The sequence below is a fragment of the Pyxicephalus adspersus genome, chromosome 1 (genome assembly GCF_032062135.1).
Source record: "Pyxicephalus adspersus chromosome 1, UCB_Pads_2.0, whole genome shotgun sequence".
Taxonomy (NCBI): domain Eukaryota; kingdom Metazoa; phylum Chordata; class Amphibia; order Anura; family Pyxicephalidae; genus Pyxicephalus; species Pyxicephalus adspersus.
The window spans coordinates 44507435-44523004 of record NC_092858.1 but is presented as its reverse complement, the minus strand read 5'-3'; the positions used below and the strand labels follow the sequence as shown (position 1 = coordinate 44523004).

General features: G+C 38.1%; 1 protein-coding gene across 1 annotated transcript in view; it reads right to left on the bottom strand.

Annotated features, from left to right (window-relative positions):
* Nucleotides 1-327: 327 nt before the first annotated feature.
* Nucleotides 328-15570, bottom strand: part of KMT2D (lysine methyltransferase 2D) — a 71866-nt gene continuing 56623 nt past the window's right edge. The window contains exons 41-54 of the mRNA XM_072409299.1: nucleotides 14342-14509; nucleotides 14086-14242; nucleotides 13675-13747; nucleotides 13394-13569; nucleotides 13126-13280; nucleotides 12259-12394; nucleotides 11585-11718; nucleotides 10239-11385; nucleotides 9473-9609; nucleotides 8620-8750; nucleotides 7593-7878; nucleotides 7308-7381; nucleotides 3042-3150; nucleotides 328-2941 (exon numbers count right to left, since the gene is read on the bottom strand). Of these exons, the coding sequence (XP_072265400.1) occupies nucleotides 2849-2941; nucleotides 3042-3150; nucleotides 7308-7381; nucleotides 7593-7878; nucleotides 8620-8750; nucleotides 9473-9609; nucleotides 10239-11385; nucleotides 11585-11718; nucleotides 12259-12394; nucleotides 13126-13280; nucleotides 13394-13569; nucleotides 13675-13747; nucleotides 14086-14242; nucleotides 14342-14509 (2976 nt within the window). The 3' untranslated portion in view covers nucleotides 328-2848. The remainder of the gene's footprint in view (nucleotides 2942-3041; nucleotides 3151-7307; nucleotides 7382-7592; nucleotides 7879-8619; nucleotides 8751-9472; nucleotides 9610-10238; nucleotides 11386-11584; nucleotides 11719-12258; nucleotides 12395-13125; nucleotides 13281-13393; nucleotides 13570-13674; nucleotides 13748-14085; nucleotides 14243-14341; nucleotides 14510-15570) is intronic.

Here is a 15570-nt window from a genome sequence, read left to right as displayed (position 1 = left end):
CATTGCAAACTCCCCCTCCCTGCATAAAAATTAAATTATGAATGATCAAGGCATGCAAGTTCACCATAAATAATGGATCTGCTAGCCATTGGAGTGCCTCTCCATTACTTGTTCAATCAGTATTTTTTTTCGTAATTTAAACGCACCAGGACCATGAAACAGAATAATGTATTTAGGTGTATATCAGGTTTCTCATGACTAGATCAACCATGAAGAATATTTGTAATCGAAACACTTAAAAACAGAATCTCTTTTCCATTATAGCAGAATTTTCTTTTTACAATCATTCTACATTGCACTAAAGAAAAATAAACCGTATAAAGCAACTCAAAGTATTTAAAATGCATTTTATTTGTCCTTTAAAAACAAACCAAAAGAAGCAATTAAGCTCTTCTTACTTGCCTCTTTCACATAAATTATATACATTTCAAAATTATATTCAATACAAAACATGCCACGTACAAGTTTTTATTTTCATTTTTTTAAAAAAGGAATAATTTTATGTTTTCTACGAAGGACAAATCTTCTGTACAGAATCCTCACCGCACAAATTACAGCTCCCTATGGAATCTTGTCAATACAAATAAAAAAAAGTGGAAAATGGCAAAACAAAAAAGGATTATTATGGGGGGGGGGGGGACAATATTTGCAAGCAGAGACCAAATAAAATTCAAAACACAGCAAATTAAAGGTGTTTATACAAGCAGAAAAAAATCAAGTATTTGAACCTTGGGTCTGGATTATATTTTGTATATAAAAAAAAATTAAAGGAAAGGAAAATGGTAAGAGTTTATCTAAGATCTACATTACCGTATGTCATATCTATAATAATCTAATATCACAAGTGTGACAGGGATGTACTGTAAAGCTCCCACTGTAGAGCTTGAAACTGAAAATAATCAGGAAAACAAAACAAAACAAGAAAAAGGGAATATTTCAAATTTTCAGGCTTTCATAGTGTCCAGTGGTTTTTCAATAATATGGTGCCAGATTATGCACAACATTATTTGTTTTTTTAGACTTTTTCTTTTTATTGTTTTATTTACAACTTACTTTTATTTTGTACATGTTTGCAGCTTTTAAAACAGTTGTGGAAGCAGCTTGTGTTAAAAAGCAACAGCACTTATTTTTCATATATTCACACTAGCTTTGATTTTAAATGCCCTTGGCTGCTCGGCGCCACTGATTTATTTTAATATTTGCACTCTAAACATAATCACCATGTCTGTTTTGGGGAAGGTACAGCCACAGTAACTTGGAAAAATGGTAAAACAAACATTCTCTGATCTGATACCTAAAAGAAGTTCTACATTTCAAAGCAATAATGTACATTTAGAAAATGGAAGCCAAAAGATCAGGGATATAGCCTACTAGTGCTCAATCTGTCCTCTGCTCTCCAGGATTATGAAAAGATAAAAACAAAGCATGTAGTATTTGCAAAGATCTAAGACACCCTGTACTTCCCTCACACAAGGCGGTAATACATAAATATAATTACAAGTACAAATAAATAACTCCCTTCACCTATTCCCAACCCAAGCACTGTGCTAGAAAATAATCAGGACTTTGAATTACATGATGAGAGCAGATCAGCAGCTTCAGAGTAATGCAATCGAAGACAATGTATAAAGTATGTTTGAGATAAAGGAGTACATTTCTAAAACGGAGTTTAAAAAGAAAGGCCATTTCTATAAGATATTGGCTAAATGAATGTCTTACATTTTATGGAGAGCCTTTACAGAAATACTGTAGTGGGGAGAATGATTAAGAGCACAGATCTTAAAATAAAATAAAACCAAGGGATATCTAGTCACACACACACATACACCACCTGCCGTTAAAGGTTTACTCTACCCCATTACGAAGCAGGTCTTCTTTCTACACTTCATGTTCCAGGTATCGAGAAGGGTGAGGTTTCAGGCACAGAAAAAGGGTTGCCAAGGACAGACCACAAGCGGGCAGTTAGCAGAAAATGCATTCATTAGTGCACTCCAACCTGCTCAGAGCCAAAGTTATTGGCCGAGGGGCAGGTTACAAAGCTTCAGAGGGTCACAATATATCAAATCAGACCCTCAGGAATGGGTAGCATATTTTACCATTATTATATAAGTCCCATCGTATGCGCTGTGTCCATGTTTTTGAGGTGCTATCTATTTTAGATTGCCGTGGGAGTGTCACATATACACATCAGTATCCAACAGGCAGATGAGGTAGGTGCTGGCCAGGTGCCTCTGGGATTGGGTAGCTGTGACAGGTAACAGTCAACGGACTGTCTCTTGCGCTCAATGAAAGCAACTCCTGTGCTCTTTTTCTGCAGTCTTATGTGCTCTCTTTCGCGCTCTGAGGGTCCTGTAGATTTAGGATTGTCAAACTGCTTGTTAACTAATGACTTTTTTTTTTCTATTTTGCTTTATTTGCATTCTCATGTATTTGAGAGTTAGAGCAATATTTTTAAATTCAGGTAAAAACAGAAAAATTAAAAAAAAAAATCCTTCCTCTCAAGAGCAACTTTTATGTGAAGGAAGAAAGGGGTGCTACACAAACATATGCCCAGCTATTCGGAGCCTTGGGAATGTTCTCTGCACAACAGCTTTCTTTTAAAGTTTATTTTATCCACCAGGGTAAAGGCCTTCAAACAGGATTCAAGATTTCTATGTTGCCTTACTTTCCTTATATCATAAAGACAAAGAAGGCTTGAACTGTTTTAGCATCTTGAGGAGGGCTTCAAAAGCTAGTGTAGCGAAGCAATGGTAGACATACACGAATTGGTGTTTAAGTGCTCTCTTCAAGGCTTTACATTGAAGGGCACCTATACGCAATGACTGAAGGCAGCTTAAAGTCACAGTTCTCAATTCATCCATTTCCGACAATTCCATGCGCCACAGTGACATGGGATCTTGTGCTGATCATCTTCAAAATCGAACTGGTAATCATATGTAAGCTAAAAAGGTAATAAAATTGAGAGACATAAATACCAGATTCACTGGACAAATCGGTATCCACAAAGTATAAAACAGATTTAAAAAAAAAAAAATAGTTACCTCCTCTCCTTTCGGTATTCTTCGACTAGAAATAATGATAATTTTGTCTTCTTTGTCAAATGTGACCACTTCAGCAACACAGTTTGGAGCACATGAATGGTTGATGTACCTGCAAAATTTACATAACACCAACTGAATTAACAAAGATTGTTTATTATGCCTTGCAAGCTATCTAGAAAAGGATACCAATAACCGATGGATGCCCATTGTGAGCCTATGCAGTGTGTAGAACAATTCCATGAGATTTAATAGTGGTACAGCCAATATACGTCTCATGTAAATGGACATAAATAGGTTACCACTTAATGCAAAAACAGTAATTGAGATATTACTACAAGGGTGACACTAAATGTATTCAAATTAACAAATACATGGCATATAAAGACATTTAACAGATTATACCAGTGTTCTAATAACATTTTTACATTACAGCATTACTGCTTAATTGAACTGAAACTATCCAGAAATTTGATTAACTGCTTGATCAATATCTGAGGCCACATTTAAGTTTATGGAAGTTGCAACCAAGTGCTGCTAATCAAAAGCACTTGATTCACTGATCTTATAAGCAAGTGTAACATCACTATAAAAGCAGAAATTTTGGCAGTCTGCTGGTCTGGAGCCTTATTATTATTATTGTTATATTACGCAGCGCTGTACATTAAATAGGGGTTGCAAATGACAAACGAATACAGACAGTGACACAGGAGGAGAGGACCCTGCCCCAAAGAGGTTACAATCTAGAAGGTGGGGGAAGTAACACACAATAGGAGGAGAGGTAGCCTTAGGCCTTATCACTTATAAAGATATTTCCAAAGAATTTTAGGTCCAACATTATGGAAAAAGATTTATGACAGCTCACATTTTTTCCAAGGAGTGGACTACCCACCAAATAACCCCAAGATCAGGCTTTGCAAATGCTCAGGAAAAGCACGGATTGCATTTGCCAAGTTCCACTGACCGGAACAAACCACAAGACTGCAACTAACCCCTGGAATAGACAAAACTAAAGAGATTCTTGGCCATAATGCACAATGCAATTCCAAATGCATTTGGTGAAAACCAAACGCAGCATATCAGCACAAACACCTAATACCAACTGTAGAATAATCAACAACACTAAATCATCAACCCTCCCATAGTGATTGAGAAGAGATGATTTGGGCTTGTTTTACAGTCACAGGATCTCTGGGCACCTTGCAGTAATATAGAGGACCATGAATACCGAAAAATTCCAGAGTAAAAAGTGAGCCCATCTGTGAGACAGCTAAAGCTTGGGTCATGCAACAGGACAATGAACCTATGCACACCATCTAATCTACAAAAGAATGGCTGAAAATAAACATCAAGGAGCTGCAATGGCCCAGTCAGAGACCAGACCTCAACCCAATCAAAATATTGTGCATCAGTGAATTCCTGAAATCCTACTGAACTAAAGCAATGTTGAAAAGAAGAGTGGGACAAAAATTCCTCCACAACTTTGTATGGGACAGATAAAGTAGAACTGAAAACAATTACTTTAAGTCGGTGGTTCTTAACCTGGGTTCGACCGAACCCCAGAGTTCGGGGAGTCAGTCTCGCGGGTTCGGCGGAGGTCAAAACACACCAATCGCTTATGATTCGTGATGATACGCCCCGCTTGTCCATAATTGGCTGCAGGTGATCACGCAACATCGCTTGGCCTATCTGTGCTGCAAGGGATTTGATGCGCACAGTAGTCGAATTGTAACTGTTGTGATAGTACGTCGTGTGATTCCTATCTTAATATTTTAATCCCTTCATACTAAGTATGTCGAGCAAAATACGAAAGTGGTCGGACGAATATGTACAATATGGATTCACATGTATAACGGAACCTGATGGGAGTCCGCGTCCTAATTGCATGATTTGCAACGCCAAGTTGAGCAATTCTAGTCTAGCTCCGGCAAAACTAAGGGAACACTTCCTTAAGATGCATGGAGATGGAAAATACAAGAACACAACGCTCGCTGAATTCAAGGTGAAGAGAGCAAGATTCGATGAAAAGGCTACTCTGCCTGTTCTTGGCTTTGTACCCACCAACAAACCGATCCTCACAGCATTGTACGAAGTTGCTTACCTGATCGCACAGCAGGGCAAACCACACACCATTGGTGAAACACTCATAAAACCAGCTGTGTTGAAGATGGCGAATATCATGCTGGGAAAAGCGGCTGAAGTTCAGTTATCTCAAATTCCTCTTTCAAATGACATCAGCAACAGAATAGAGGACATGAGCAAAGACATCTTGGCTCAAGTAGTTGCAGATCTGATTTCAAGTCCGGCAAAATTCAGCCTTCAACTCGACGAGACCACAGACGTTTCCAATCTAAGCCAGCTTGCAGTATTCGTGCGCTATGTGAAAGACAACGTGATAAAGGAAGATTTTTTATTTTGTAAGCCTCTTACAACAACTAAGGCAACTGATGTGAAGAAACTTGTGGATGATTTCTTCAAAGACAACAATCTTTCGTGGGATATGGTTTCTGCAGTTTGTTCGGACGGAGCTCCAGCCATGCTCGGAAGAAAGTCCGGTTTTGGTGCGCTAGTGAATGCCGATGCACCACACATCATTGTTACGCATTGCATTCTGCACAGGCATGCGTTGGCAACAAAAACCTTGCCTCCAAAACTGGCAGACGTTTTAAAAATTGTTGTGGAATGAGTGAACTATGTGCGAAATAATGCTCTGAAGCACCGCATCTTCAAGGAGCTGTGTAAAGAAATGGGATCTGAATTCGAGGTACTTCTGTACCATTCTAACGTTCGGTGGTTATCCCGGGGACAGGTGCTGAATCGTGTTTTTGTCATGCGTGTGGAATTGGCTCTGTTTTTGCAAGAGCAGCAACATTGTCATGCAGATTGCTTCAAAAATTCTGAGTTCATTCTTATTTTAGCGTACATGGCTGATATCTTTGCAGCTCTCAATCATCACAATAAGCAGATGCAGGGTGGTGGAGTCAACATCATCGAAGCGGAAGAAAACCTGAAAGCTTTTCAAAAAAAGCTACCATTATGGAAACGACGAACAGAAAACGATAACTTCGCAAACTTTCCCCTGCTAGACAACTGTGTAAGTAAGATCGAAGATGTATCTGGAATCGGAGACATTTCTGTACCCACGGAACTGAATCAAACTATTGTCACGCACTTAGATGAGCTTGCAAAGTCTCTCGACCGATACTTCCCTACAAGAGAGTCATATCCAGCATGGGTGAGACAGCCGTTCACGTTTAGTGTTGAGACAACAGATGTCAATGATGAATACCTCGATGAAATCATTGAAATTCAGCAGAGCCAGGTTCAAAAGGAACTCTTCAGAACAACAACGCTCTCAACGTTTTGGTGTCAACAATTGGTAACGTACCCTGTTATTGCTAAGAAAGCTCTGGAAATTTTCATACCGTTTGTTACAACATATCTTTGCGAGCAATCTTTTTCAAGGATGCTGGACATAAAAACGAAGAAAAGGAACAGACTTTGTTGCGAAAATGACATGAGAGTGGCACTTGCCAAGGTAAAGCTGCGCATTCCTGAACTGGTCTCTGAGAGGCAACAGCAGAAGTCACACTGATTTGCAGTAAATTTCATTATTATGTTATTATTTTTCAAAATATAGGAGAACTTTTTTGTTTTCAAAATAAATATTTTTTCCCTCACTGTATACCTATGTTTTGAATTTGTAAAAATCATATTTTATTTTTCCAATAAAGAAGGGTTCGGTGAACACGCATATGAAACTGGTGGGGTTCAGTTTCTCCAACATGGTTAAGAACCACTGCTTTAAGTTAATGCTGCTAAATGCACTTCTACAAGCTACTGACTCATGGGATGTACACACTGCTTCTCAATTTTGGCTTTATTTTGAATAATGACACATGTAGAATTTGAAATATTTAAGAACATGCTAAGGACTGCATTATTACTTTTATTATGTACTAATTAAAAAAAGAGGTTTACTTTTGTTTTCTCATCATGGTGTGAACAGTTGAACAAAAAACCTCTAACTGATATAACCATTTCCAATTTGTTGTAAAAATTGATTGTCAAGAATAAGCAATTCATTGCAGAACGACCACAACACTAAACACCAGATTAAAAGAAACATTGTAAAAACAGACGTTCCATCATATTTATATGCAATGGGATTATGGTTTTGCTCCTATCCACGACTAATAAACACACAAATATAATTATAAATTGGGTTCAATATTAATATATGCTCTTAACAAATTAAAAACAAGTTACCTTGCAGGTCCCCCAGTCAAAGTAGCATCAATTACATGTTCGTTATTAATTCGAAACATGTAGATCCCCCGGTTCTGTGAAAAGGAAAAAAAAAAAAACTGGTAGTTAACAAAAAGAATTCAGTTAAATTAAACCAAGAATCGAAAATGGGTAACTAACTACTTAACTAGGCAAATGTCTTAAACAACTATGCTCTGCTGCTAGCATGTTCAGCTATTATTGACAGGCAAGGTTAACAAAACCAGCTCGCCTATAACTACATATACCATTTCTTGTCCACCTCACCTGTTCCTCGTAGATCTTTTCACGACGATTTGCCACTTCATTCCTTATGATGGTACCAATATATTCTATCACCATGGTGTGCTTTTCCAGATCTTTGGCAGCATAAAGCCCTAATCCTTGTATTCTAGATCGGGCCAAATATACATTGTTTTTCCATTCAGTCTTCAGCCTGCGGTACTGAGATGACTTTGAGTGCACAAACTGCTTGCTGTAAGGTGTATTAGTCTCCCCAGTGAAGGTGCTCTGATAGGCTTTGGACATGCTGGTGCTGTTCAACGTATGGGGCCTGTGAACAAATGTGTCAAGTTGAATTACAAGCATGCTAGATTATTACCTGCACATATAAAAAAAAAAAAAACAACAACAAAAAATTATTAAATTGGACTTATATGGCACCAACATATTACCCAGTGCTGTACAAAAAGTCTTGAAAAATACCTGTATGTTCCTGCATAAAAAAAGATCAGTGGGGAAAACGTTTTTTTTTATGTAAGAAGGAATGATTTTCCTGAAAAAGAATGAATGTAAGAGAAGTAAATTATGTAAGCAGAATGGAGTCTTTACCACTTTTCTTCACTGGCCTTTGCTCATAGTGTGGCAGACGTTTTGTCAGTGCAGGAAGTGCAGTACTAGCCATGCAGCAGTTTTCAGCACATATGATGCTACAAGCAAGGAATTTTCCCTGAGCCTAGTATGAGGGGAAGCATTCCCAGGCTTTACCACATCAAAGGTTTCATGGCCCAGAACCACAGGGGAAATCCAGGAATGCGTCATCTTATATTGTTCTAGATCACAAACTCATAAGGTCCATGTAAACATGGATAAACAATGACTAAAGGTATCAGGAGGTCACAAAATTATAACCACTTGGAAGCAGGTTGGATACCAGAGTGGTTGAATAGAAGTGCAAAACTGCAAAGCAGCACATATACTTTAGAGACACAACATTCTGGGCTTCAATATAGACCAGAAAGAACAAGCCTCCAATACCTTTTATAGATAGAGGAGTCTTGAATAACCCACTTACCTTTTATAATGAGTCATAATCTTCGGCTCTGATCTGGCACAGCCAGTTGGGTTGATCATGAGAGGCAGTTCCATCAAAGGATGTCGGCCATATCGGAAGAGATAGTTCTGACAGTTCTCTACACCAGGCAACTATAGGTGAGACATTAAAATAATTTTCACAATACCATAAAATATGGTTCAATTTACACTAGTATTGTAAAGCAATTTTCTTGTCATCTGTGGAACAACTAAATTTGGCAATATCTGCAAGCTAGCTTAGGTATATCTATTAAGGGGGATTGTGGTAACGCAAAATGTTTGTTCACCAAATATTACAACTATATAGCTTCTTTTCAAATTATAAAACAGGAATACTACGACCAAAAAGGAACATATTTAAAAAGCAGAAATATAGCTGAACTAAGGACATACTAATGCCTAAAGGGGGAAAAAAAAACAAAAACAAAATTACACACTTTACTAAGCCAATTTTACAACTTGCCTGCAGGCTAATAAAACAAAATAAAAATTAATAGGAAAAATGCAGCTGGTAAAAAAAAAAAAAAAAAAAACAAATTTAAGGATGAGAGGGACATACTTGATAAACACTAAAAGTGGATTTTTATTATTAGGGCTGGTCACTATGACTACAGCAAAACTAAATAACAGAATGGACAGGGATATCTCTTATAAGAACAAGACCCTAAACCAGAAGTCGGCAAACTCTGGCCAGATACAGCTTAGCCAGTAGTCCGTTCCGGCCCAATGCCCTGCCATAGACCATGACAGGCTGCGTTTGGAATTTGATGGAATAAAAAAAAAATATTTTAATTCTCATGAAAATATGTGAAGTGATGCAGAACAAAACTTACAGACTCAGCAATACGCAGTACTGCATGTAGCGTCAGTCCAAACATCTCTTCTCCTTTCAGATATTCAGGAAAAAGGCGCAGCATTCCAGTTTCTCTCCTCATTCGTGCAACAGGTTCAGCAACGCGTTTCCAGAGAGCTGGTCATTAGAGAAAACACAATAAACCAACTGGAACTTTGATCTGGCTCGACAACTTAAAATGGCAAGCAAAATCTGTATTTGATTTTCATTCATCCATTTGTAAATCCTTTATTTTAGCTTGTCATTAACAAACCACAAATTTGGAAGCATGTAAACATTTAAAACTGCCCTTCTCATTACCCAAAAACCCTGGTAGTAGTGGGAGGGAAGTTAGTTAAGTGTAACCAAATCAACTGTATAAGGATTGTGAGCCAACCATCAATAATACCAATATCAAGCCTGCAAAGCCCATCACACTACTCAGACAACTGCAGACAAATATGATTTTAAAGTAGACCTTGATTATGGGCAGGACTCTGGGAAACACAACATGTGTTTGGTAGCCTGTAATTGTCTGGTGTGTACAGAAATATGCAAATCTATCACAGAAAAAAGGGATATTTACTCATATCGGAAGAAAAGGAAGCAAGGTGACTTTAGGCAATGGGCCTGAACAATGATCATGGTATTTACACTACATCTCTCTCAGTTTAGGAATAAATTGAGCTGAATGTATGTAAACAGTCTAAAAACACTCAAAGAAGAAATGCATTCCATAATACAGTTTTTTAGTTACAGAAACTTACCCTGTGGAGAGGAATCTGTCATAATGACATCCTCGTAGCCATATTCAATGACCTGTACAGAGAATTCTGGACGTCCATTATTGTCGCATACTCTGCAGCGATATGAACATCGGCGATGGCTATGGCGCATACTCCAGTAAATCCGAGTTGCCTCATATCCCACAGGGTACAGAGCAGTCACACTGTGGAAATCCTGCATTTGATGAGGCAGAAGCTGACCAATGGCATGAAAAACCAGCCCACCAACTCTGAACATGTGGATACGATCACCACGTCGAATGATGCTTGCAATTTGACTCACTTCATCTCTCTCAATATAAACCCTTCGGAAGACAGTAAAGCAGCTTAGTTCTTGCTCACAAGGCCCCTTTAACTTGTGTACTGGGCAAAGCATGGTCTTGTCCTTGAAGAACATGCACTTGGCACGAATGGCACAGGCAAAGTGATACACATTTGGGCAGCGTATTCGATTACAGCTGTTTGTGGCACCTGTTTTCTGGCACAGGCAACACTTTGTAAGCAACCCACGATGTAGTGCCACTTCTACATTGATCAATGCACCACCCTGTGTCTCATAAACCTCTGTAGACCACAAAGCACAATTAAGGTGCACCCAGAGATCAAGATCTAAGTTCAAAAGACGTGCCGGTCCATCAGTAGCACCATCGCCTTCCTCATGGCAGAAGCAACATTTTCGAAGATCTGGAGGCAATGTGTCAGGCTTTAGAGTTGTGCCTAGTCTTTCAATAACTTCACACACTTCCTTCTCACAATGGCGTGTGCTAATTTTTTGGAAGGTTATCAGGATATGTAGTCTCTTCCAGCGAACTCCTTTCCACTTTTTTATTTTAGGACGTGGCTCCTCCATGCTTTCATCCAAAGGACGTGCTCGCTGCTTAATTTTATTTGTGTCCATTGCTTCATCAATAACTGGAGACTGAGGAGGTGGAGGCAGAGGACTAGGTGCAGGAGGCAGAACTGGCTCTGGTTCAGCAGCAGGAGGCTCCACGGGACTTGAAGGTGATGGGACAAATGGAGACAGTGGTGGGGAGGTTTCTTCAGGCAACACAGGAAGTTGACGTACATCCAGGTTAGACACATTGTTAACATAACCGTGATTTACTGTTTTTTCCACAACAGTCTCTTCCTAAAACGAAAACAACATTTCAAATCGGTTATCATTTCTAGATAATAAAAGATAATGTCTAGATAAAAAAAATAAACAAAAGGAAATTATTATATACGTTTCAAATACATTTGTATTGATAGGGTATAACCTATTACTGATAGAAAAAAAACAAACCCGGGACAAACAAGTTAAAAATTAGACGCATATAAATACTGACTTGTGTCAAAAGTGTGAGGATATCCAGCTCGCTTTTCAGTGTGTAGCCCGGAAGTACAGCATCAAGTTGCTTCAACCAATCAGTTGTGTTCTCTAGTTTTCCAGGCTGAGATTTGTCCTTCTCACTGGCTTCACCTGGAAAATAGTATCGAAAAGATGAATATAAAAGTAAATTACAAGCTGAATAGTGCCACATTAAAAAAAAACAAGTGTTCCAGTTAAAGAGGAACGAACCTAAGGTTCAGAAAATTACAAAACCTAAATACCAAGAGATAACATTCCAGATTGCATATCACCATCCTGTGGTTGAAGGGAAGGGATACTAGGTTTTCTCAATTTCTACATGACTTAACTATGCTAGCATGTTAAGTAAAGAGGAAGAGAAGCTACTCAGAAATGCTGTATGTTTGAATTTTGGCAGTATCAGGGTTTGTTGAAGTTTGTACATCCTAAAAACAGCAAGGAATTTAGTTTACTGCAGCAGGAATCAGGGGCCATGGGTTACCAGATATGGTTTGCTTCTACTGATAACTCTTGCTCAGTTTAGGGCTTAAGCTATGATTAAAGACATATGTTTACCTATGTCAAGTACATGAAAATTTGTAACAGATCAATAAACCATGACTGCAAAACCAGTGATTTAAATGTAGGGACACATATAAAAAATTCACTTACCTTCTGCGGAAGGATCTACAGGTTTCTTCACCTCTACATTCGTTTTCAAGCCACTGTCTGGAAAAAGCACCTCATAGGAGTTTGGTAACTTAATACTCAGTAATCCAGCAACAGCTGCAACCACACCATTCAAATTCTGAAGATAGAATAAACCAAAAGTATTTTAAAATATATAACAATAGGGTTAACTTTTGCAGAGTACTTATTTTCCCCTGCAGCCTAAAGCATTTAACAAAAGGACTCTTTTCTAACAAAACTGATAAATACTAATAAACAAAGGTTAGGTGTTATGTACATATTTACATACGTAAAATATACCCACTGCCTTTAATAAGTAACTATAATTGCTTGGTGTCAGTATTATAAAAAAAAAAAAAAAAAAGGAATATACCAGTTTTTGACTATTTTAATAAAATTTTGCCTTGTTTTACAAATAACCATTTCATACAAGAGATATGCCATGACAAAGGATTTGCAGAACAGTGAGGCTTTCCCAAAAAAGCACAGGAGAAGCAGCTTACTTTAAGTCTCTGTCTCACAGAAACCTGGTATGGTTTTATATGGAGTAAAAGGGAATGAGGTCACTGATTTGACTCATTCACTTGAGCTATTAGGATTTAAACTGGCTTCTTTTTATAAACATATTAAAGCAAATAACAGACTGAAAACATGCACAAAAGGAACCAAGAACTTTACCTGCCAACTGCAAAACCAACATAAATACTTCATATATCCGACATAAAATAATATTTTAAGCTCTGTCCGTAAAAAAATTGTACATAATTTTATATTACCATAGATACCATTGTTTACTACGGAATAGTAGTAAACATGTAAACAAACCTCTGTACTACTTGCTGCACTAACCTTTGCTGCTGCTGCAGACACGGTCAACATAACGGAGACTTCGCTGCCTTTGCCCTTATCCCATGATATGGCTCCTCCAGCAGCATTCAGTGTTAGTTTATCAGATGACTCCGGTGGAGCAGATAAAGCCTCAGCAGGTTTTACATCTGGAAACACTTTCACAAAGACACAAAGATTTTAGATGCATGTGCAAAAACGATATGCATTTTTCAAGATCCAAAAGCTACACATTACACATCAGAAACTAAACCAAATTTGAGGAACTTACCTGGTATGGCACAACGAGGAATAAGGGGTATCACTGGTGATAAGGCTCGCTCTTCCTCCTCCTCTTTCACATCACACAATGAAGGGAACCGCTGTGTGTCCTCTCCAATAATGCTTTCAGGTGAGGAAGCTGGTACAATGTAGTCAGGCGAATCACTTTCTTCATCACTTTCCATCCTGAAAAAACAAATATCACACTAAAACTATTCTCGCCACAGATCATATATACGACCATTTCTTTATAAAAATGCAGAAAAGTTATTTGGCCATGTCTTTTCTTACCTGACATCTTCACTCTGGTTGTGTGGGGGAGTGGGAAGGGCAGCCAAAAGGTCCAAGTTGCGCTCATCTGAGCCTGGAAAAAAATGAAAAACATGTGGGTGCTTTCATGAAGTTTACAATTTACACCCTTCAGTATTCATTCTGAAAATTAGGGGGTGTAGACATTTTCTTTTTATTCCAAACATAAACACATACAAAAAATTTTTTAAATAAAATAGAACTTATATTTATAAATTTGTAAACAATACAACTTGCTACAAACCAGAGTTGTGCTTGCAATAAAACATTACATTTTACACATAGGTTGCAGGAAAATCACCTTTTCCTATGCAAGTTTTAACAATTTGACAAAGTCAAATACTCCTCACAGCAATTCAGGAAAAAACACTTCGGCAGAAACACTTATCACACCTTTTTTAACCTCAATTTCTGTGCTGCTCTCAGATTCCTTCTTTGTTTCAGTCAGCTCTTCAGATGCGGTCACACCATTTACCATTTTCTGCTGCACAGATGGCGGTGGTGTTGGAGGCAGCGATGAGGGTGGAGTGGGAGGGTTGCTGAGGTTACTCTTTAAAGAAAAATATAAAAGTAAATATGTATTACCACTTACATAAACAACGATTCTGTCAAATCATGCGATACCTTTACAAGCATAATGAACAGGTACCTTGCTTAGCAGTTGAGTGTAGTAATCTGGAATGCTATCCAGGGCTCCACTACCAAAAGTGCCTTTCAATGGACTTTTACCATTAACTGGATTGCTGCTGCCAAATGGAGCGAACAGGCTAAAGTTTGCAGTGATTGAAGGTTCCACCAGTGGCAAGAAAGCAAGCTCCTGCAAAAGATAAAGTTTACTTTTTCAGTTCAGTCTTTATTAGGAATTAAATGTTCAAGTAAAAAATAGTAGGGGTGGAAATTCTGTCTTTGTTGCTGTTAGAAAGTGACTTTTGACACCCTGTCTGGAAGCAATGTCTTTTTCTACCAGTCAAGAAGTGAAGGAATCACTTTAAGAGGACTTACAATTCTTCCCTGCTGTGAAAAATAAATAAAAAGTTTTAGAATTAAAAAATAAATTTAAAAACTAAATAACTAAATTATCATATTAAAGCAGACTTACCCAACAGTAAAATCAAAATAAATATTGAAATGTGACAGTTAGGCTTAGACTACACGGACGTTTTTCCACAGCGTTTAACCTGAGGCTTTAAAAGGCCATGTTTGGAATTCCAATGCAATTCCAATGGGCTAATCCACACCACAAGGTTTCCTTGAGGCACGTTTTTGGCGGTATAGAGAATGTTCCTTGCAATGTTTTAAATACTAAAACCCAGGGTAAATGTGGGAAAACAGGAGAAAACGCTCCCATCGAATTAAATGGAGGCTTTTACAAGCGTTTTTAACCTTTTTTGAAAGCTTCCATTGAAAACACTGGGGGCTTTTTATAAGAGTTTTAGCCAGGACTTTGGAATCTGGAAGCCCTCTTTATTAAGAAGACTCCCAGATCTCCACAATCCTACCCTGGGGAATGAGTACAGGCGTACATAAAACCCCGTAATCGTTCACTGAAGGGGGGTAAAAATATGTGTAAACAATAAGACGAGGCTTTAATGTTAAAGTATTTTATTGAATTTGTGTTTTGTGCAACAAACTTTTATTTTTATTTTTTTACAGGTTATCCCACAATGAAAGGATTATTTCCACAGCTGCATTCATGACATGAGCACAGCCCTTAGACTCCTGACAGGGTTGGATCCCCGGGCACTAGAGGGCAAATGAGGACAAGTCTCCCCATTCACCTCTAGTGCTTTGTGATTGGCTGCAGAAAGGGAAACCCCAATGACACTTGAGCCATCATCAGGGTTTTCCTTTTTTTCAACCATTTAGCACTAGACTTGA